Genomic DNA, 24,404 nt, shown 5'->3' on the forward strand with positions numbered 1-24,404 from the left:
TCTCCAAGCTTTCCTGTTTTCTCATTATGTGGCCAAAGTACTTCAACTTTGCCTCTAATATCCTTCCCTCCAGTGAGCAGTCGGGCATTATTTCCTGGAGTAGGGACTGGTTTGACCTTCTTGCGGTCCAAGACACTCTCTGAATTTTCCTCCAACACCACAGTTCAAAAGTGTCTCTCTTCCTTCGCTCAGCCTTCCTTATAGTCCAGCTCTCGCATCCATAGGTTACTATGGGCAATACCATTGCTTTAACTATGTGGACTTTTGTTGACAGTATGATGTCTCTACTCTTCGCTATTTTATCGAGGTTGATCATTGCTCTCCTCCCAAGAAGTAGACGTCTTCTGATTTCCTGGCTGCAGTCTGTGACTGCAGTAATCTTTGCCCCTAGAAATACAAAGTCTGTCACTGCCTTCATGTTTTCTCCCTCCTTTTGCCCGTTATCAATCAGTCTGGTTGCCATAATCTTGGTTTTCTTGATGTTTAACTGCAACCCAGCTTTTGCACTTTCTTCTTTCACTTTGGTGATAATGCTCCCCATCTCCTCCTCACTTTCAGCCATCAAAGTAGTATCATCTGCATATCCAAGTTTGTTAATGTTCCTTCCAGCAATTTTAACTCCAGCTTAAAGATCATAACCCTTGGAGATCATAACCCTTTGGAAGCGTTTGATCTTTCAGAGAAGAGCCAAAAACCTGTTTGAGTTGAATCTTCTCATTATGGTATATTACTAAATGTAATATGCAAGGCAATGTTGTTAATGTCTTCAGTTGAGGACAATTTCCTCAGTATTGACAATCACTGTGCCAATGTACTGCTTAGTGCCCATAGTTGGTATAAATTCTTCTTGCTTTCCCACCTCCGAATTTTTCCTTTTCCCAGTTACAATGCAGCACTTTATTATCTATCTCCTCAGACTCCTAATTATGCCCTCCTTGCACCTTTAGCTCAGTCTTTTATCATTTTAAATCAGTATTTTGCTCCTTATGGCAGTTCTATTCAACCACTACATTGTTTTTATGGAGTTTTTATTCAGTTTACATTTTTACTGCTGATGATGTTTGTTTGTTCTGATTGTATTTTATTATGTGTTATTGTGATTAATTGGGCTTGGCCTCTTGTCAGCCACCCCGAGTCCCTGCGGGGAGATGGAGGTGGGGTATAAACATAAAGTTATATTATTATTATTATTATTATTATTATTATTATTATTATTTGTTTGACTGAACCTATTGTCTCTGATCTGTTAGGAAAACAGAGATCATGCCAGTGCATAAAAATAGCAGAGTTCCAGAAGTGTTTTTGCAGTGGCCCAAAAATGTATTTATTCACCCTATTTGTATCCCGCCTTTGTCTACCCTGAAGTGGTATGTAAGTGGTATGTAATATGGCAACTATTCAATGCCCCAAACACATACAAAACATAAGCTTAAAATAAATTGAATTAAAATTAATACATATCAAAAATTCAAAAACATTATACCTACTCCCCTGTAAAACAACTAGGTTTTTTTTTATCATGCACTTAAGAGACAAAAATGAAGTAGGCTTTGGTAAAATAATATATTTGGTTTACTCGCAACTTTCATGTGTTTAGCATAACACAGGTACATAGCTTATCACTCCAGATTCAGATATGTTTGAGATAGTTTCTCTGTGCAGTTGACACAGGGCATCTTTCTTACAATCAACAGCAGGTGTTTGCTCTTAACAGTCCAAAGTCTAAGAAAAATCTAAAATGGATTCTGAGATCTAAGCAGTCTCAGATCAGATCATGTGGTCTGTAGCCTTTCCAACAACCTCTCAAGAAACATAGAGCAAAAGAAGCTGCATTTCAGAACATACACACAACAGTAAGCAAACAGAACAATAGATTAACAATATAGGAGGCTTGAAGAAGGTTGTAATTTCCAAGAAGGCATGAATAAACTTCAGCCCTCCAGGTGTTTTGGACTTCAACTCCCACAATTCCTAACAAAGCACCTGGAGGGGCGAAGTTTGACCATGCCTGCTAGACCCACCCCATGAATCCAAGATGTCAGTATTTGGATGATAGCAGTTTTTAGCATGTGCATGATCTTTTAACGTTAACTAAATATTAAGGGGCACAATCATGCGAAACTGCAAGCATAATATTGGTCAAAAATTAAATATATTTCACACCTCACTTTTGAGTGCCTGTTATATATAGAGAGAGATGATGATTATGATGCTAAAGATGATACAGCTTTTGGGGAGTAGTAAAATCACATTGCAATATGCAACCATGGAGTTAATATAAACAAGTCAGCTTGGACTATAATTGCGGGATTAGGTACTTTTAACATTTATTTCATGTATTTATATGGTTTGTTTTTTATTTTAATGCCTGATGTGTTGTGTATTTGTATGCTTCTGTGTCGCAATGTGGCATTGAATTATTGCCAAACTGGAAGCTGCTCTGAGTTCACTTCAGGGTGAAGATAGAGTGGGGTAAAAATGCAGTAAATAATAAATACATTTTGTTACCTGCCTCCCCACACGACTCAAGACAGGGTACAACACAATCAAAACACATTGACATAAAATACATATATTAAAACACGTATATTACAATACATGGCACAAAGATAGAATACAAACTGTGTGCAAGTCTAAATATTATGGCTGGAAATAAATCTCAAAAAGATGTCAGCTAATTATGAAGTTCTGTGACTGAATTTAAAGTGTTTCTAATTGTGATGTTATTTGGTCACCTTTTGTCAGAAACATTGGCAAGGAAAGGGGGCTTCTAATAGGTGGCTGGACTTTGGTTGTGCAAGTTAGCAGAAGTAATATACCAAATGAAGTATAGTCATAGATTCCCAGAGCTGGAAGAGACCCTAAGAGCTATCCAGTCTAAACCTCTGCTGTGCAGGAACACACAATCAAAGCACTCCAGACAGATGGCCATCCAACCTCTGTTTAAAAACCTCCAGAGGAGGAGACTTCACCATCCTCAGAGGCAGCAGCATGTTCCTCTGCTGAACTGCTCTTCAAGTTCTTCCTAATACTGAGGTGGAATCTCTTTTCCTGCAATTTGAATTCATTGCTTCATGTACAAGGGTGCATCTACACAGTAAAATTAATGCAGTTTGACACCACTTTAACTGCCATGGCTCAGTGCTATGCAATCATGGGATTTGTAGTTTGGTGAAACAGCAGCACTCATTGGCAGAGAATGCTAAAGACCTTGTAAAGCTACAGCTCCCATGATTCCATAGCAGACAAAGTTGTGTCAAACCGCATTAATTCTACAGTGTAGTTGCACCCCTCATCTCTAGAGAGGCAGAAAACAAGTTTCCTCTTTCTTCAACCTTCAGATATTTAAGCATGGCTACTCTTCCCCTCTCAACCTTCTCTTTTCCAAGCATAACATATTTTTCCTTTATCTTTACCAGCATAGCTCTGACAAGTCAAAAGATGGACAACGGTTGCCTTCCAAATATTTTTAGCCTCAATTCCCATCAACCCTAAGTGACACAGCCAACCATCAGTGACTATAAGAGCTGAAGCCCAACCCTTCCTTCCATGATCAGCCCCACTACTTTTTGAAACGCAGCCTCTTACCTGTATTCTGATCCATTTGGATGCACTTCGGCAAAGAAGACCCAACACAAGCCTGACCTATGTGACCACAGGAGATACAGAGACCATATCCCTTGCGTCACAATGTCTAGGTGAGGTCATGGAATACTTGAGATGAAATTAAAGTGACATGATCCCAGGAAGGGGCAGACAGCATGTATAACACACAGGCAATATCACAGACTTGGAAATGGAGTCTTCCTAATCGGAAAAAAATATCATTGCCTGCTAACACCACAAAAATAGTTGCAATTGGATGGCTCGGATAAAGAGTTTGTTTTAAAAGGTTTTGAAAGAGAGTACTTCATATAACTGATAACATAATAAGAAAAAAGAAGAATCAAGTAACAGATTGCCTGGTCCCTTCAAGACAACATGGACTATTTAAACTTTGACTATGAAGAAGATGAAGGTGAGAGTGTTATGCGTACGCTCTTTAGAAGAAAATTGCCCAGAGAGTTCTCATTAGAGCTGAAGCACACATTGCAATTATACAATGACTCATGCATGAAATCCAAAAGGGAGAGCTGTGTGTATGTGTGTGTGTGTGTGTATGAAATGTGAAGTATTCAAAACAAAATCCCTCTCCTTTCCCACCAATACTTTTCAAAGAAGGAAGCAGAACTTAGGTGTGACACAAAATGAGAACTGCAGATGGATGAAATAGCAATAAGCCTATCCCCTTCCCACAAGACAAACCCTTATAACACTATAAAAATATATATTCTAAGAATTATTGTATGAACTGGAATAAAGGAGGAAATTAAAATGTTAGTGTACAAAAATATTCAGAAGGAAGTTGCTATAAATAGACATGTTGGATTTTTTATTGTATGGGTGGAGAATCAATGGTTCCCCAGATATTGATAAGATTGCAGTCCCATCATCCCTAACCAATGAACATACTAGCTAGGGCTGATGAGGAGTGCATTACAACATCATCTTGAAAGCTATAGGATTCCCCAACAAAGCTTTTCTTTTTTGTTTGTAATATCATTTATCAGCCATTTAAGCCATTGCCAGTACTTACCAGATCCTTTGGTTTAGAAAAAAATAGTTTTCAATTCAGGTTATTCATGTATGTCATTCACACATTTTTGCCCTAGTTTAGAAATGAAGAACTGTTCCAATAAAATGAGAAAGGTATCTGCCAATAGCCACAGATAGTACTCTCTCCATGTGTCTGTAAGTAAATGGTAGATCTCATGTCAGGCTTGAATATTGAATAACATGCTTAAGAAGGGGCAAAAAGTACAGGCAAGTCACTAATCCATTAAACTGAAGGAAGAAGACACACAATACCTTTGATGTTGAAAAATACAATTTTTATTTCTGATCATCAAGGCAGGGCAAGCAGCAATAATGTTTCTGGAAGCTCTTTTACAACTCGTGTACTCCTATAGCACAATTTACCAAACTGTTAATTGTAAAATAAATTATGAATCGGAGACTAGAGAAGGGGTATCACATCTAAAGGCATCTGGTTACAAATCTTGCTTTAAGTGCCCATACAAGCTGGCATGCAAAGCATTTTACCTTATTGGAAAGAACACAACACCCTAAGACCTTCTCTAACAGAGGAGGCAACTGACAAGTATTTAAATTAGTGGCAAGAAAGCAATACTAAATAGAAGGAAAATTACTGTCATTTTAGTTGAAGGTCAACCAAAATGTAGGGAGCACCATAGTAGCAACTGATATAGTGTAAAATACAAATCAACTGGATCAGAGAAAGTGGTTTCCAGCAGGAGTAAGGATCTCACTCAAAAGAATGCTACTTCTTTGAAACTGGGTTGCAGACAACCTCAAGACATAGCGAGAGGGCAACTTTTGTGGCTCCATTTTGGAGAGCTCCCATTGATCTCTGACAACTTTTTGGTGAGTTCTGTGGACCATGGAGAGGAGGGCAGCCATTCAAGAATGGGAAGAACTAATTCTATATTAGGTACTCTGGAGGGATGGAGGTTCAACGGTGATTTGTTGTTGATAACTAACATGGTTTGACTGTGTACTGCATTATATTTTAGATAATTACATGGTGATCATGTTCACATTTGGGCAATGGATGTGATTTTTTTTTTCCAGATGAGAATGCCGAGATGTCAGAAGGCACTGTATCTGTAGAGATACAATCTCTCACCGAAGCCACTGACACTGCAGAGGAGAAGCCAAGGGAAGATAGTTCTGACACAGACCTTGAGATAGAAGGTGATAGTTTACTGTTCTGTCTTCCATCCAAACCGCCCCCATCAGCCTCCTCCTAATAATCTGTGAGATAGTGACTTCTCCAAGGTCACTCAGTAGCTGTAGCTTAATTGGGAAATAGCTCCCTTAGCCTCACTATAGCTCATCAAGGAAAACAAGGTATAGATAAGCTACGAAATAGCCTTATAAAAGCTCTTGGCAAGAATAGCCTTGTGCAGATTTGGGCTTGACTCCATCCATTTTTAAATGGTCTGCCCAAAACATAATAAAACTATCATAACCCTATTTATATCAGGTAGCCATCAAAGAAAAGGGGGAGTAGGAATGTACTAGACTGGGCACCTCCATCACACCCATATGTAGATTTTCTTTTTCTGGGTATTCAGTTAATTTTGTGGGATTATTTTGGGCATAAGTAAGCATGATATCTCTACACCGGTATTTCATGTATTGTAATTCAGGGTTGGTATATTTGAAGAAAAGGTTAGCTTTGCATAATACGTAATTATGTATTTTCCTGTAGTTTGCACATTCACAAGATACAAGAGGAACAATTTCAGATTTGTGTTCTTTTGAGAGTAACCATTGCATCTGGAGGAAATCTCAGGATGTGTCTGACCAAGCACGGGCTAAAGCTGCTATTAAGGCTTACTCCGTGGCTTTGCGAGCAGCCAGGAAAGCTTTCACGACTGCCCGCATAGCGTCTGTGGCCAACAGGCCAGCGGAGCTGTTCCGAGTTGGTGGGGAGCTCTTGCTGCCTCCTGAGACCCAGGGGCTTCCCAATGACTCGGCAGCTAGGTGCAGCGATTTCACGCACCATTTTGCAGGCAAAGTTGCTCAGATACACCATGAGTTGGACTCCAGCTTAATTGTAGTTCCAGCGGAGGTAACCGAGGTACCTGTCTGTCCGATCTTGTGGGATTCTTTCCGGCTTGTTCTTCCTGATGACGTGGAGGGGATTCTTGGGTCTGTGCGGGCGACCACTTGCGCTCTGGATCCTTGCCCCTCTTGGCTGGTTAAGCTGGCCAAAGAGGGGCTGTTGGATTGGTTTGTGGCTATAATAAATGCCTCTTTGGGACAGGGGTCAGTTCCATCCTGCTTCAAGCAGGCGGTAGTAAAACCGCTATTAAAAAAGACCTCGTTAGACCCATCTGTATGTAACAACTACAGACCAATTTCCAACCTCCCGTTTTTGGGCAAGGTTCTGGAGCGGGTGGTTGCCACGCAGCTCCAGGAGTTCCTAGATGACACTGATTTTCTGGACCGCTCGCAGTCTGGCTTCAGGCCTGGGCACAGTACCGAGACGGCTTTGGTTGCCTTGGTGGATGACCTCTGCAGGGAACTGGACAGGGGGAGTGTGACCCTGCTGGTTCTCTTGGACATCTCAGCGGCTTTTGATACCATCGACCATGGTATCCTTCTGGGGAGGCTTTCTGGGATGGGGCTCAGTGGCACGGTTCTGCAGTGGCTCCAGTTCTTCCTGGAGGGCCGTTCCCAGATGGTGAAGCTGGGGGATACCTGCTCGGACCCCTGGCTTTTGACCTGTGGGGTCCCGTTGCCCATTGAAATCAGGCAAGCCCCCACTCTTTTAGCCTTTAGGAAAGATTTAAAAACATGGCTCTTCCGGTGTGCTTTCGGAGAGTAACTGTTATACACTTCTTTTGTTACTCCCCCCAACATCTATCCTCTAGACTGTTTTTCTATCTTATGTCCCTGTTCCCCATGGTTTTATTCCTATCTTTTCTCACCCCAAGTTTTAACTGAGTGTTCATGCGGCCCGCCCTGTTATATTGCTTTTTTGATTTTGTGTTGTACTGTACATGATTATTTATTGTATTGTTTAATTGTATTATGATATGTTGTTTTTATATTTTGCTATATTGTATTATCCTGGGCATGGCCCCATGTAAGCCGCCCCGAGTCCCCATTGGGGAGATGGTGGCGGGGTATAAATAAAGTTTTATTATTATTATTATTATTATTATTATTATTATTATTATTATTCAAACATTCCATTAATACAACCCAAACAATTGTCCCACTGGATCCTAGGTTAGGCGTGGCTTTATTTCCCTTCTAGTTAAGGTGGAGGAGATGTTTAACCAACCAGGCTGGTTTGTCTTTGCAGATCCCGAGCGTTCATTTGCAACCATAAAGGGCCCAGAGCTATACCTAGAAGCTTGCAAACTGGTGGGAGTAGTTCCTGTCTCATATTTCATTCGGAACATGGAAGAGCCTGTCATGAACCTTAACCATCATGGGATTGGGCCCAAAGGAACCAAAGCTCTTGCCATTGCCCTGGTTGTAAGTAAACATGTAGTTTTTATGGCTTCATTCAAAGGCAACAAGTATTTTTCTCACCTAAAGAGGGAGAGGAGCATTGTTACATAGGAAAGGAAAAGAAGAAAAGGGTTGTTTCATTTCTATATCTGGTTTAATTATATAAAGTAGTTGGCAATGTCCACAGGCCCCAGATCTACCTCTCATTTCAAGGGTTTTAAGTGGATTTGCAGGTGCAGCTGGTCTTTGCAGCACAGCCAACATGCTAATCAGTTGATTGTTAAATAGATAATCATACTTCAGTATACTTTCAGTATGCTTTAGTGTCATGCAACTACCTCGGCTTATTTTCTTTTAAATGTACCCACAAAATCTACTAAATGTTGCATTATTCAGGTGTAAATAACTCTCAAGGAGGCTTTATATCTTGAAGCTTGTTATTTTAGTACTGCAGAACATGGCATCATGCTGAAGCTTTTCCCAAATTCTCCCTGATTTTAAGTGTTGTGATATCAACATGTCTATGGCAGATAGTTTTCAGTATTTCCTCCTACACACTCTCATAATATGATGGAAGTTCTTTTTCACAACTGTAGAGCTCAGGGAAAGCAACTGCCTTCAACATATTATTTAAACTGTATTAAATAAATTATGTAGTTGATCCTTATTTTTTCTTGCACACAACTGGTCAGCTTTTTCATGAGGACCAGAAATGAGAATCTCTTTTTTTCAACTAGAAAGAAACAAACCATTTGTTCTTATGATCTGCTCTTTTAATTTTATGCTAGGCAGAAAAAGAGAGTTAGCTCTTTATTTTGAACATTCATTGGACCCCAAAAATTTCTCTATGTATGTGTTTGTGTGTGTGTGTGTATATATATATATATATATGGTAATTCACAAATATATATACACATGGCCACATAATGTGTGACTTGGCCCTAATGCTTGCTGGCCTGCAATATATTTTAATAGATGTATTGGAAATGACCCTTGACTTATTCATGGGTCATATCAAAATCCATAACTTTGGCCCTCAAATCAGCCCTCGACATACGTGAGGTTGACTTATATGTAAGTATATACAGTCATTTTGTTAATTTGTCTGTACAATTCTGTTCTTTGATTTTTTTCCATTTTGTAGTCAAACACAACTATCACTCACTTAGAGCTGGAAGATAACTGGATTCTGGGTGAAGGGACCACGTACCTAGTACAGATGCTGCGTGAAAACTGCTACATTCAGGAGATGGTACCCAACTTTTCACAGTATGGAGGATAATGGGAATTCATTTATATATTTGAGTACAAAATGAGCTTTATTGAACAATCCGCTTAGCTATTTCATTATATTTGGCATTAATTATGTTTAACAATATACAGTATGTATAGTGCTCAACAGTATTATGTAGTAGTTTGACTGGTGGACTAGTAGACCAGCACTTGAATATCTACTGAGCCAGGGAAACCTTTCGGCAAGTCACTTTCTCTCAGCCTAAGAAAAAGACCGTGGAAATCTTCCTTTGAATAAATCTTGTCAAGAAAATCCCATGAGTGAGTCACCATAAGTTGGAGTTGATTTGAAAGCACATAACAACACAAAAGTGTTTAGAATCTTACTTTGTTTGCAGACTAAGATATAGACTAAACAATTATCTTAATTGTTACTGTTAATATATTGATATGCTGTCTTGATGCCAGTCCATTAGTCATGGACTGCCAGCACATGACGAGCTTCCAGGAAATAACAATTGTAGCCAATGAGCACATATATGGGATCAGTCTCTGGCATTTTAGGAGGCAAATTGCTAGGCACATATTTCATTCAGAAAGCTTGAGAAATATTGGCATACATTGCTGTCCTCCCCACTTTATCTTCACAAAAACCCTGAAAGGTAGAATATCTTGCTCAAGGGCACCTGCTAAATTGAATGGCTTAATGAGAATTAGAGCCCTATTCTCCCATTTAAAGTTTTACACTCTAGCCATTACTTTGCATAGCCCAAACTGCACCATCTGCACAAGAATAAGACATCAGCCAACTGGAGGAAACCACAATGTTTACAAAAGTACCAAGGATCTCTAGAAAAAGATCATCTGGCGTAGAAAGAACCCGCAAAGAATCCAGTCAGTGTTGGGCATAGAATGTTGACTGATGTGGGAGGAGAAGCAAAATTTGAGAGAAAAGATGGAATGGCTGGAATCCCAGGAACAGCACTGCACATTCCATCATTTTGTTATAGGTCCCATTCATTCATTACAATTTCTCAACCTGTCCTCTAGATGTATCGGGCTATAATCCATCCTCTCCAAGCCTCCATGGTACAGGTGGATGGATGGTGATTGTAGATAATACACCTAGGGAGCACAAGGCTGAGGAGAACAAACTTGGCAATATATAACAGGCAGTCACCGGGCTTAAAGCTAACCTTAAAGTGGTATAAACACCAAGAACTGGTACTCGAGTGTTGAAGTCAGCTGTTACCACATGGTGCTATGGATTTCTATGGATGGAGGGTGAAAGAGAGAAATGTGCCAAGAGGAAGGCATGTCAAGCAAATGTTTGTTGTGACCACCTTCCATTTAGAAATCGATGTCCTCATTGTGAAAGACCATGTGGATTCAGAAAAGGTCTTCACAGTCATTTATGGATTCACCACCAAGAGTCTACCTCTGGAAGATAATCGTACTCAGCCATGAATGATCACCCATGATGATGAAGATGATGTACAGTGTTCCCTCACTACTTCGCGGTTCACTTTTCATGGATTTGCTGTTTTGTGGTTTTTCAATAAACTCTAAAAGAATATTATAAATCATAAAAATTTACAATTTACAGCCTAAGGAAGGAGAAGCCAAAAGGTGATAAAAGGAACTCAAGTGGCAACAGGAGGAGAAGGAGGTGATTTATCAATACACGATTGGATGATAAAGACTTAAAATAGTGTATAACTACTAAAATAATGTATAAATATTAAAATAAATATAGTGTCCCTACTTCACAGATTTTCACTCATTGCGGGTGGTCCTGGAACGTAACCCCTGTGATAAGTGAGGGAACACTGTATATACTTAATCTATGTACTACTATTACAGGCCAATATGTCATCACCATAACCTTCATGTAATGTTATGAGGGAGCCTATATCTGAAATCTTCATAGTCCTTCCCAGTGTCTTGCTTGCTGGATGTATTTGGATTATAAGAACCATCAACCTGTACAATAAGTTGATAAAGTTGATTGGAATGCTGCCCCAAACATCAAGACAGCTCCAGGTTGGAGAGGCTTCCCTCAGGTTCCTCTCTCAATTCCAACAGGACTAAACTCAAAGGTAGTGTCTTCCATGTCACTGGGGCGGTAAATCCACTCTGAGTTTTAATCTGATTTTTTAGGGAGTTATCTAAGATTGTCAATCTTTTCTTTTTAGATAAGCATTAGAAGTTTGCATAGCTTTAAAGCTCAATTGTTACCTAAAGTTGTATATCAGCCAAAGATCAAATCGATCCTCTTGATGTTGGGTATATGGCTTCTGCCATCCTTGATCCCTGGCAAAGTGATTGGACTTGATGGGACTTGGAGTCCAACATTTGGAGGGCCAGAAGTTCCCCACCTCTGTCTTAGTAAATTAGAACACAAAAGCTTGAGGCCACACCAATTGCATTTAAATGTACAGAGATTTTTCTTCAGATATAAATGGAAACTATGAGAGACAAGAGCAGAATTTGGATTTCAGGGGTTACATACAGAGCTTGATATGTTATTGTTTACTAGTTATTTACTCATTACTTTGAAAGGTAAGTCTCAATATTATTTGTTACTAACAAGTTATCATTACAGTCACTATAGTGTCATTAGAAAATTCTGTTATGATTGTGCCTACTATTAACTAAGGTACACCTATCAGAAGAAAAGCACCTGGAAAAGGGGAGGGGGATTTTGAGTGGTAGGTAGCAAAAAGTTACACATTCTGTCTCCTCTTTGTTGCTCCTTTCCTCTCAGTTTCAAATTCCGAGGCTTATTTTGATAAAATAAACAAATTACAGAGATATATTACATGCATTCATGTGTAACAAACATGTGGTCTCAGAAAAATGTTCATCCCTGATTCTGTTCTGTTGCATTTCTACATTACTCATGACTTAAAAAAATTATTAAATTATGAAATGTAAATACATAATTAATTACACATTTAATAATTATATTCTATTGTAATATTTATTTAAGTGCACATTTTGACACAATTATATTGCTAATGCTCAGGAAAGTGCAAAAACGTGTTCTGATCCATACTTCAATCTGAAAACAACAAACAGTATGTTTTATATGGGAAAGCATAAATGCTGTAAGACCATTCTTAATTAGGAATACCTTCATCCTCTGAAAGCTTTTCTACTCATTCTTGTACTTTTTCTTTCTCCTTTTAATTTCAGAATATTTCCAATAATCACCTCAACACAGATGGAGCCGAAGCTATCTGCAGGATGTTCTACCATAATACTTCTAATATCAGGGCTATTCAGCTTGCAGGTATGTTTCCTATACTTATGGACACACATAGAATGGCAAAATGATGCTGGTACTTTGGGTGTTCAGAAAAACCTTTAGGGATCCTTGACTAGCTTCTGTAAATGGCAGAATGATCTCTACATCTGCCTTGACATAATTAAGTGGTACAGCACAATTCCTTCATTCAAAGTATCATCCCCTAGTTTTCAGTTAAGTGTGTTATAGTAATGTGAGTGTTGGATTAGAAGAGCAAGGTTCACATCTTTATTTGGCCATGGAAACCTACCGAGTAAGCTTGGGAAGTCACGTTTTCTCAGAGGAAGACAACGGCAAACCCCTCTTAATAAGAAAATCCCATGAGTTGTTCACCTTAGCGTTTTTCTAAGTTGGAAATTAATTGAAAAAATAAAACACCCCTTTTCAGTTGAAAAGGGTTTAGATCAAGAATAAGACCATTGTTATCTCCAGCCATGCAGGGTAAAAATGAAAAAAGGGGAATAGGGGTGTCATGGAAGGAGGGGAAAAGCAAATCAGGTCTGCATTTTAAATTACAAAGTTATGATGGTCATAAAGCTGATCTAAGCAGACTTTCTACCTTGTCTCCCTCTGATGTCTGTGCAGTATTACTAGTTAGTATGGATGGGCATTTCTTAGCTGGAAAAGGGTCCAGTTAAAATGGAAGATGACCAATTGCTATTTCTATGACTACAATGATAATTATTTCCCTGCATAAGTTTCCCAAACAGATAGATTGAGAGTTAAATGGTCTTGAGCACTCCTTACCACAGGCTATGCTAACTATGCCTTTTGGGTCTTGCAATCAAATAACATCAGAGGGCTTAAAACCATGGCAGCCACAAAATGCACACCACCAATACACACTGTAGCACACATTTAAGGTTTTATAGCACATTAAAAGAAATATCAGGAAAGTCCAAGTTCTGATCAAAATGTGCTGGAGCAGATGGCAGTGTATTCCAGATTCAGGGCGAAATCGGTTCCTTAAAGTGTGGAGTGTATTGTAGACACCCACCCTGAATGAAGTGCAGTAAAGATTCCCAAATGGGGGCTGCCAAAAATGCTCCAAAGGCCCTTGGGAGGAGTAACTGATTACCTCCACTGCTATCATTTTTCCTTTTTCACCCCATATACCTCCAGTGTGCTGGTGCGCATCTCTGCTGGAAGTGTGTGGGGGAGCCTGTAAAATGATTTGAGAACAGATTCTGTGGGATTTGATCATCCATACAGCGAAACTGATTCTACTCAAACTGGTTTTAAACTGGATTATAATGTCAGTGTAAAAGCAGCCTGAGTATTCCTTGCCTAAATCCATTGAAATTGAGAGACTACCATAAGTCGAAGAAACTTGAAGTAACATACACACACACAGTAGTCTTGTAGGTTACAGTCTGCTATTCTATTAAAACTCTCTTTCCTTCTTCAGGAAACAACTTTAGGGAAGAGTCAGCACAATATTTTTCTGAATCATTAATGGTAAGTAACATTCCAACAGAGAAACTAGAAACAAACATGAATGTATACAATGCCATAGGGGAATATTATGATGGTCTCTTCAAAACATAGGTGGCGATTTGCAGGTGTACCAGTAAAGGGTTGTTAAGCTTGTATTACTACACCCACCTTTTTCCCATTGTCCAAGTGGTGAGCATTGATCTGAATCGCTGGTAGGGGAAGAGAGCAGCATAATGATCTCCTAATCTCTAGTGCATCTGCTGCCAAAATTACTAGTAGTGTCAGAGAAACAACGATCACAGTGAAGAACAAGGGGATATTGTAGGTGGAATTGGCTAACATAAAATGTCATGGCTGTCACCCTGGAAGGCTTTAAAAGTGGATTAGTGAAATTCATGAAATATAAGCTCCTTTGGTCACTAATAACCTGAAGGCTTTACCACATTTTATCGCAGGTCAATTATCGAGTGATAGAACTGGACCTCAGTCACAATGAGTTTTTTGAGAAGGCAGGAGAACAGCTGGGACAGATGCTGGGTAAGTTTATTTGTATTATTCACTAGGCTACCAGTAAGTTATATATCATCCACTCCTTAGGGCATACTAAAGGACTTGGGTTTGGCTTTAATTTGGAGCACAGTTATATTAGATTTATGGTAAACTAATTTAGTATGGATAGAAGCAAACAGTATAAACATTGCTAGCATGCAAGAGATCTATTTATGATAGGTCTCTTATACAGTAAGTAATTACTGTATAAGAGACCTATCATAAATTAGTTTCTGAAGCAAATGTGCCTTAGGAAAAAAATGAAATAATCAATTTTAAATAAAGTATAAGCATTCTGATTTGGATGAGAAATGATGGAATTTCTGAAATGAAAAGCATGCATTCAAGGGCACATATACATTGTCTCCTGATTTACATTCTAGCTTGTGAAATGTAAGATCCAGAAAACAAAGTGATGGGTTTACCAAGCATAATGTAAAAGCAAAAAGCTTTAGGTATTGGGGAATGATATAATAGACACTGTCTAGTTAAAGGCAGAAAACCAGTACAAATGCTTTCAAGATAAGATAAACATTGACATTGTAATAAATCCTAAACAGTTGCCACACTAAAGAGAATGACTGATACAATCAGATGGATGATGTAATCTGATGGAAGGCAACCATGTGCTAAGTGTACCTGGTGTTATATCACCTCTAGGAAGAACAGTAATTGTCAACATAAATGGAGACAAATAAGCATCTCTTATTGTATTGGACAAAATCAATTGACACCCAAACAGATACAGATTAGGTGACAAGTGGCAATAAACCCTGAATCCCTCGATATAAAGAGATGAATTGGAAAACCACACCTATTTCAGGCTGATTACATGTAGTGATTTTATAGCCATTACCTAGTAATATGCCCTACAAAATTCACCAGAATGAATTTCTGAATAGGTATGCAACCTCTGCTAGTTGGTATGTTCTTCATTATTAACACTTTTTGTCATTTTGGCCAAACACTGTTGTTTCTTTGTCCCGTTTGTCCCAATTTTCCTCTGTGGAATATTGGAGGGTAGGGAATTTTGTTTGAAAAGGCTGTTTGAGTTGTACATTTCCCCTGTAACAGCCAGACTTAACTTACCAAAAGATTAATTCATTTTCCTGATTTTTTCCCCATCTCCTCAATTTACAAAAATCACTAGTTTTAGACTTTTAGACTAACAGCCTACAATTGTCTTTGACTCTCTGGCTTTTTCATGGTTCCAAATAAGTGACTTTTTTTTCACTCATTCCTATCTCTTGCTTCTCAGCAAAGTGCTTTCTGGTTTATTGTTTTTGCTTTTTTTCCCCACCACTTTCAGCAAACAATGAAGCACTGGAGGTCCTCAACCTGAGCTGGAATCATTTGAGGATGAAGGGGGCTGTCGCCCTGAGTGCTGGCCTCAGGGTAAGAATTTGTTTGATGTATTTTCGTCTTAAGTGTTTTGCAGAAGGGAGAAAATATTAAAAGGAAGGTGAGTATAGATAACAAAGAAACAAGAAACCAAGAGGGAGGATGACTCCAAATGCAGCCAATGAAGAGTAATTGTTCTCAGAAGTGCGAAACTATTTTCAGGCTTGACCCAGTAAACACAATTTCCTTCTTTAGGGTCAGCCTGTAAAAGTAAACTGATTCTGCCACAAAGAACTTATATTTGTCATATCAAACCTTAATCAATTTTGGAACTTTCAAAATCAACAACAACACAAGGAACAACAGCAACTTATTGTATTTCAGCCTTGGGCTGCCCCATCACCACTCGTTGCTTCTGCATTGCAGTGCAGAAACAAAATGTTAATCCATTTGGGTGCTGTTTGTATAAGATAAATCAGTACCATAACCATGTTACTGTATGTCCCAGCACGGTGTACAGGAGCCAGGGTTCATGAGATCAAAGCCTCCAATCTTTTGGTTTAATACAGTGGTTCTCACCCTGGGGTCCCCAGATGTTTTTGGCCGTCAACTCCCAGAAATCCTACTGGCTGGGATTTCTGAGAGCTGTAGGCCAAAAACATCTGGGGGCCCTAGGTTGAGAACCACTGATTTAATATAATCATTGAATCATATAGCTGGAAGATACCCCAAGTACCATACAGTCCAGCCCCCTACTATGCAAGAACACACAATCAAAGCACCCCAACATATGGCCATCTAACTTCTGCTTAACAACCTCCAGAGAAGGAGACTCCACTATGCTCAGAGGAAGCACTTTCCACAGCTGAATAGCTCTATGGCATTAACAGGGACTATGACATCATATTCCACCCTGCTTATTCAACTCATCATTTGATTTTTTAATGAGCAATACCCACAGTTGCTGAATGAAAAATAGATTTGCTCAGCAACAGTGTCTTAATATGAATTACCCCAATGATTCTATGATTCCTATGCAATCCAAAATATTTTGAGGAAATAAAAATGGCAAGAAGTGCTTTTTATATAGGTAACAACACATTGCCTGCAACTTTTGAACTCTTTTTGGTGTGGCATGAAGAAGCACTTTACAGAAAAATTTGTCAATATACCATTAATGTGTCCCAAATTTATCCTGACTTCTGCATTTTCTCAACTTACATGAGTGTAATTGTGCTCTCTTTCATGTTCCTTTTTTAAAACAATGTTTTTATCCTACTTTTTGATTAATTTCCAGAGTGACTTGACTTAAAATAAGTTTTAAAAAGAAAAACCATTAACAGCCTGTCCGTCACCATCATATGGTACATTGTATTTTCTCTATACTGGTTTTACTGTAAAGCCGTGGTTCAAAAACCTTAGTTCTCCAGGTGTTTTAAACTTCAGCTCCCAGAATCCTGACCATTGGGCAAGCTGGCTAGAGTTTTCTGGGAACTGAAGTCCAAAACACCAGGATGACCAAAGTCTAGAGAGACTGAAGTTATTCTCAGTTGAACCTACCCATATAGTGCTAAGGGCAAAAGTCATGTCGCATCAGTTTTAGAGATGCTACCTGGCTGGCAACTTGATTCAGTTAATACAAAGGGTACACTCTGAAATCAGGGAGAACTCTGCCCAATTACAAGAGAGTGCAATGCTGTTCTCAGACTTGTCCTCAGTATCCACAATCCTTGGGCAATGTGTGGATAATATTGTTATATAATATAGTCACTAGGTGACGATGCATATAGCTCTATCTGGATGGAATTGAGAGTTCCCTATTGCTGTCCAATGTCCATAAAAGAGATATTAACACTAGTTTCCTGACTGTTCCAGGCCCATGGTACAGGTGGGTATGCAAGCCTCCATTAAAGTTTCCCTAATATTCCATAGTGAAGCTATGGATGCATCTACACTGTAGAATGAATGCAGTTTGACACCACTTTAACCGCCATTGGTCAATGTTATAGAATCACTAGTTTTGCCCGGCCACGTGTTGCTGTGGCTTATGGGAATCATTTGTTGGCCAGGTGGAATAGCAGTGAATAGCCTTGCAGCCACAAAGCCTGGTCGTTTTCTGGAGTAGCTGGAGTAGCACCCTCAATCAAAAAGCCGCTTTGAAGCCTGGCTACTTCCTTTGTAGGGGAATCATTGTTTGGCCAGATTGAATTGCACTGAATAGTCTTGCAGCTTACAAGTCTGGCTGTTTTCTACATAAGGCATCCTTGCTAGGCCAGGTTGAATGGGACAGAGTAGCCTCATGGCTTCAAAGCCTGGGGATTTTTCACCTAGGGGAAATCTTGGTTGGCCAGGTTGAAAAGCACTGAATAGCCTTACTGCTTGCAAGCCTGGTCGCTTTCTACCTTCCGGAATCCTTGGTTGGCCAGGTTGAATAGCAATTAATACGCTAGGTGTGTCGGGTATGAATGCTGCAATTAGGCACCTTGATTAGCATTTAATGGCCTTGCAGCTTCAAAGCCTGGCTGCTTCCTGCCTGGGGGAATCCTTTGTTAGGAAGTGTTAGCTGGCCCTGATTGTTTCCTTTCTGGAATTCCCAATTTCCCTGCTTTCAGAGTGTTGCTCTTTATTTACTGTCCTGGTTTTAGAGATTATATTGTTCTGTATTATTATACCACAGTAATTATTTCATATTATATTTATAATCTTATATTATCTGCTTAGAAGTGGATTATATGAGGCCCCTTCTACACAGCTGTATAAAATCCACACTGAAGTGGATTATATGGCAGTGTGGACTCAAGATAATCCAGTTCAAATCAGATAATCTGTATTTTATAGGCAGTGTGGATTAGGCCTAAGTGCACTCCGCTTGTGCCCTGGGTGCCATTTTGGCTGAGGGAGTTGCTAGGATGCGAAGGGGGCGGGGCCTAAAGGCAGCCGGGGGGGGGGGGGGGTAAAGGCAGCAAAGCCTACCTTTCTAACTGGCAGTTAGGGGGAGAAAGGCTCTTCCTCATCCTCTGTAATTTGGGCTATTTTTCTAGGGTTTTTTGATTGAAAGACATATTTTGGATGACTACGTCTTTTGTGGCCAAATTTGGTGTGATTTGGTTCAGTGGTTTTGTTGTTTACTCCATAGTAAACCAAATTTATTTATTTATTTATTTTTTACATGCATTTATACCTCACCCTTCTCCCCGAGGGGACTCAGAGCGGCTTACATTGTGCCACGAGGGCCAGCAACAAATATACTATAAAAACAAAACAATTAAAACATGATAAAAACATGATAAAACATGATAAAAACATGATAAAAAGTATACAAAAATTAAAACGCTGCAAACATTACATTTATATATATATAGATGGGAGTTGTTGCTTTACAAGATATTTATAGTCTTCTTTGCCAAAGAGTGCTGGTGCCTCTCCAAACTACAACTCCCAGGATTCCATAGCATTAATCAATGGCAGCTAAAGTGGTGTCAAATTGCATTCATTCTACAATGTAGATTTAATCTATGTCAGATGTTCTGGGGCATTGTGGGAAATTTAAATGGCAGTCCCTATGGAGCCTTGAAGTGCTGCTTCCACTGCCTAGTAAATATGAGCCCACCAGAGACTACTTCATCCAGGAAAGTTTCAAACTCAGAACTGACTTTGGTTGCTATCATTATAATGGATTTTCTTAGGCACTAAAACTATTTTTGAAACTGGTGTGAAAGAGAGGCAAGTGTTTCAGGATGTTTAAAAGAAGGCAGTATTCCTCAGATTAGCCCCAAATCTTTTGAACTGTCTCTGTTGATGGCCAATGCATTTAACATATTGTCTCTTAAGCATTGCTTCAGTGTGAAGACCTTGACAGCATTTCAAGAGATAAAGGCAAAACCCTTTAAATATTCTATACCTTCCAACTGGCCCTTCATCTCAGCTTCCTCAGTAGTTATGGGTGGTCGGGGCAACAGTATTCGGCACAGACTTTTCTCAGTATTCTTGAGAGGGAGGAATGCATCCTCCAAACCAGATTAGTGTTCAAGGGTTTGGCAAAATCAAAGAACTTTCAGGCGAGGATGAACTTGCCTTTAAAGATGGGGGTACCCAGGGAATTCTCTTTCATGCATTCTTCTAATGGGGACAAAAAGACTTGTTGCATCTTCAGCAAGCAGCCCAGTGGCATTTCCTTTATAATTAGGGTCCTACTTTATCATAAAACATTGATTTTTTTAAAAAGGCATGTGGATAGCTTCCAGAGCTAATAATGTTATTGGAAAATTCAGAGAATAATTACCTTCTGATATGAACTTTGGTTGAGGAAGTGCAGATCAGGGCAGTTTGCCTCAGAATTCACAAAGATTAGAGTCATTAAATATCAAAGCATGAGAGGTGAAATTGGGGAAAGAAAATGTTTAAGGCAGTGGTAGCCCTCAGCCTCAATAGCTTTAAGATGGGATTCAACAAATTCATGGAAAATAAAGCTATCAATGTAGTAGGTACAGATGGTATTAATTGTGAGCATATATTTAGGTGTGTTGTTCTTTGTTGTGTGCCTTCTAATAATTTCTGACCTATAGTCCATCTCATGGTTTTCTTGGCAAAATTAGTTCAGAAAAGGTTTGCCTTTGTCATTGTCTTTCTTTGAGGCCGAGAGAGTGTGGCTTGCCTAAGGTCATTCAGTTTATTTCATGACTAAGTGGGAATGTCAGCCCTGATCTGTTACTGTTTAATGATGTATGCAGACCAGCTGATGAATAGCCCTTTATATATTCAAAAATGAGCCACGTAAGTAGAAGAAAATGCAAAACTCAAATTTTATGCTTGTGCATCAGAATTCATGAAAAACAGCAACTTCAACACAAACCTTCTAGTAATAATACAGTCACAGTTCCTTGGCTGTATCAAACTCACGTAAAGCCCTTGCATTTAATTCATGCAATGCTTTCCATCAGAAAATATATCTTCTTCCAATCTTCATTTCTGGTTCATGGAAATGACCATGGGAGACAAACTTGCCAGCATTAAATACGCTGCAAGCTAGGAGTTTATGCCAAGTAAGCCTAGGAACAAACATTCAGTAAGCCCAAAATCACACAGCTATAACCCTTCCGATGTGTCCCAAACTTATTGACCTTAATTACTTCAGTTACTCGGCCTGCAGGTTGTAATGAAACAGAGTAAATCTTTTTCTCTTAACGCACATTTGGTAGTGATCGCACAAGAACTTATCCATGTACCTTAACATGATCTCCAGTCACCCAAACCTCTACACCTCACTGGTTTTGTAGTGCTTCTTACAATATATTTATATATATACACATGCACACACACACACACACACACATATACATGCACACACATGTTCCTATATATTATCTCTGATACTAAATGAAGACAGGATGCCCCTGAGAACTGATTAATGTGGAATATAAATGGAAAGATGTCATTGCAGATCCTCAGAGAGCTAATGTGATATAGTGGTGTCAAGACTGGACTATGACTCTGGAGACTAGGGTTCAAATCCCTGATTGGCTGTGAATACCATCTGGAAAGCCTTAGACAAGTTATATTTTTACAGCCTCAGAAATTCTTCTGAATGAATCTTGCCCAGAAAACTCAGTGATAGGGTCATTGCAAGTGAGAAGTGACCTGAGGGCACACAACAACAAATGGGATCAAGATAGCTATTTAGGATGAACAGGAAAACAGAGTGCACTATATACTCATGTATAAGTTTAGTCGAAGAATCAACTAAAAAAACTGACCTATCTATGTGTCAGTGTAAGTACTGTATCTTAGACTCTTATTTAAAAAGGAACCATTCCCTTTTCAGATATGCAAGAGCTTAGTCTATTCCAGGAGAACCTAAAAGCATCAACCCTGTCTTCTGCCTTGAAGACTGGTGGAAGCTCCTTCGCTGTTAAACAGAGGCTGTATGGCCATCTGTCAGGGGTACTGTGATTGTACTTTTCTGCATGGCAGTGGGTTGGACTAGATGGCCCATATGATCTCTTCCAACCCTATGATTCTAATTTCCACTATGATGCTGCTTCTGGCCTTTATGAATGCCTAGAGGGGAGATCTGCGAGAAGGCCTTACATTTATTATTTAAACTGTTATGTTTATTCGTATCATGATCTCATCACCATGCTCAATATATCCCATATGCATGAGGGTATTGGGATAACGATACAAAAGGTTTGCTTGGCATAGATCCTCTCTCACCCAGACTCAGCCCCCCCGGAACCAAATTCCCACCCCCACCCCCAATCAAAATCCTGGCTACGGGCCTGCATGGTCATATCAAAATCCATAATTTTGGCTCCAAAACCTGCCCTTGACTTATACATGAGATTGATCCATACATTAGTATATACAACAAACTTTAGGTCTTTTGGTTTAAAATGAAGCATTGGCCTAAGATAGGGATTTTTGATATTGTCTAATAAGACAGGGCTCTTCTTACTTATATATTTTATTGGAGTATAGTAATGAATTTAAAATGAATTAAAATAAAAATTAAATAATTTTAAATTACTGACATTAATTAATTAATTATACTCCAACCCACATCCAAGGATCTGAGAGTAATGAATAATAAAATTGATTTAGATGATTGAAAACAATTGAAAACAATAGCAACAATTTAAACAGACTACAAAACTATTCAACAATTTAATACTCAAATAAGGACAGTTTAAAACCAGTTAAAATGGTTTGAGACAATTTAAAATATTTACTTAAATCAACGAACAATGAAATACATTTTAATTCAAAATATCTTTACATTTCCCTGCACCAAAATTAATTTGCGGGGAGGCAGGGATGCAAAGACATCTAGGTAAAACCACGGGTGAATGTTGATGTCTCCTTTCTGTCTTTGTGGAGGCAAATGGAACATTAAGGGTACTTAACGTTGCGTGGAATGGCTTTGGAAATGAAGGTGCTTTTGCTCTCGGAGAAGCTCTCAAGGTCAACACATCATTAAATGAACTGGATATCACCAGCAACCACATCAACAACGAGGGGGCTATAAAGCTGTCCAAAGGACTGGAACTTAATGGAAGTCTTAGAATCCTGAAGGTAGGATTTCATTTTCTCATCCAATCTGGATTTGTGGAAAACCCTCATGTTGGCTTGACATGCCCTGTGTGAGCCCTATGTGACATCAGTGCTGTTTTCTGCAACCTCTGAGTTCTTGGCAGAATTCCATTCTTTTGAAAAAAGAATATTTTAGAGATCTCAGAGTTCCAAGAGCTGTTTGAAAATGATAGCAGTAAAACGTACTGAAGAATAAAGAGGAAGGAAAATAAAAAGGACCTGATAGATCACAATGACCTTGGGATTTTTGTGCCTTTATCAATATAGCTGAGGGGATATTTCCCACACAGGTTTGGAGTTTGATTGGATTAGATTTGTTTTTATTTTTTTGGATTAGATTTCTTAACTGGCCAGGGCATAAAAGCGTAATGGCCTTTAAAATAAAAACAAAAGTGTGTTAATTATAGTGTTATAAAAAGAGGGATTCTGTGTCAGTTAACAGCTAAGATCTACCCTTCAGTTTGCCAAAAGCAACTAGACCAGTTTCTTGACTCCCTTACTAGTTTACACCTACCGGTAGGTCCCAGATTTGATAATATTGAAGGCTAGGTTGACGTTATTCCCACATTCAGGATGAACAATTGTAAAAAAAAAAATCCATCATTTTAACTCACTTTCTTAGCCGCTATGTTCAGAAATGTGATTTATTTATAGATCACATTTCCCAGCCTTGGGACTCAAAGAGGCTTACAACAGCTGAAAAGTCATATAATAAAAACTACCAGTAAAATTAAAAGCAAATTATAGGCATACTATTAAAAACAATGTTAAGTGCCACTAAAATAGGAAGATTAAGTTCAAGCCGCAGTTGATGGATGAATGTCCATATTTTCACTTCTTGAGCAAGGAAACTAGCATGGCTAACATTAGTAATTGGCAATGCTTCAAAAACCACATGCTCAAGAATATTCTATTTATTTATTAATGTATTAGTTCCATTTGTAGCTTGCTTTTCCTCTAATGAGCTAATGTGACGGCACATGGGGCTCTCTTCCCATTTTATTTATATAACAATCCTATATGGAAGGACATGCTGAGAGAGAAAGTCACTTGTCCAAGGTCCCTCATTGAGTTTTATGTGGGGACTTGAATAGGATCACTCAGTTACAAGCTAATGCACTAAGCCAGACATGGGCAACTTGTGGTTCTCTGTATGCTTGTGTACTCTATTTCCCATCAGCCCTTGCTAGTATGGAAACTGGTGAGGATTGATGGGAGTTGCAATCCAACAATATTTAGAGGACCACACATTTCTTCCCCAGCACTCCTCCAAGCACTATACCACACTGATTTAATGAAAAACCAAAAGTGCTTCACAGTGTTGCTGTTGTAGAGCAGATAGCAAGGGATGGGC

General features: G+C 39.0%; 1 protein-coding gene across 3 annotated transcripts in view; it reads left to right on the plus strand.

Moving 5' to 3' along the window:
* Positions 1 to 3,421: 3,421 nt before the first annotated feature.
* The window catches only part of lrrc74a (leucine rich repeat containing 74A), a 32,014-nt gene continuing 11,031 nt past the window's right edge, over positions 3,422 to 24,404 (plus strand). For 2 of the 3 annotated variants that reach the window (XM_062968338.1, XM_062968339.1), the window contains exons 1-9: positions 3,422 to 4,018; positions 5,692 to 5,814; positions 7,940 to 8,115; positions 9,236 to 9,343; positions 12,523 to 12,619; positions 14,043 to 14,092; positions 14,527 to 14,608; positions 15,930 to 16,015; positions 22,838 to 23,032. In XM_062968338.1, the coding sequence (XP_062824408.1) occupies positions 3,982 to 4,018; positions 5,692 to 5,814; positions 7,940 to 8,115; positions 9,236 to 9,343; positions 12,523 to 12,619; positions 14,043 to 14,092; positions 14,527 to 14,608; positions 15,930 to 16,015; positions 22,838 to 23,032 (954 nt within the window). In that variant the 5' untranslated portion in view covers positions 3,422 to 3,981. The remainder of the gene's footprint in view (positions 4,019 to 5,691; positions 5,815 to 7,939; positions 8,116 to 9,235; positions 9,344 to 12,522; positions 12,620 to 14,042; positions 14,093 to 14,526; positions 14,609 to 15,929; positions 16,016 to 22,837; positions 23,033 to 24,404) is intronic. The other variant, XM_062968340.1, reaches the window with a different exon arrangement.

The sequence above is a fragment of the Anolis carolinensis genome, chromosome 1 (genome assembly GCF_035594765.1).
Source record: "Anolis carolinensis isolate JA03-04 chromosome 1, rAnoCar3.1.pri, whole genome shotgun sequence".
NCBI lineage: Eukaryota > Metazoa > Chordata > Lepidosauria > Squamata > Dactyloidae > Anolis > Anolis carolinensis.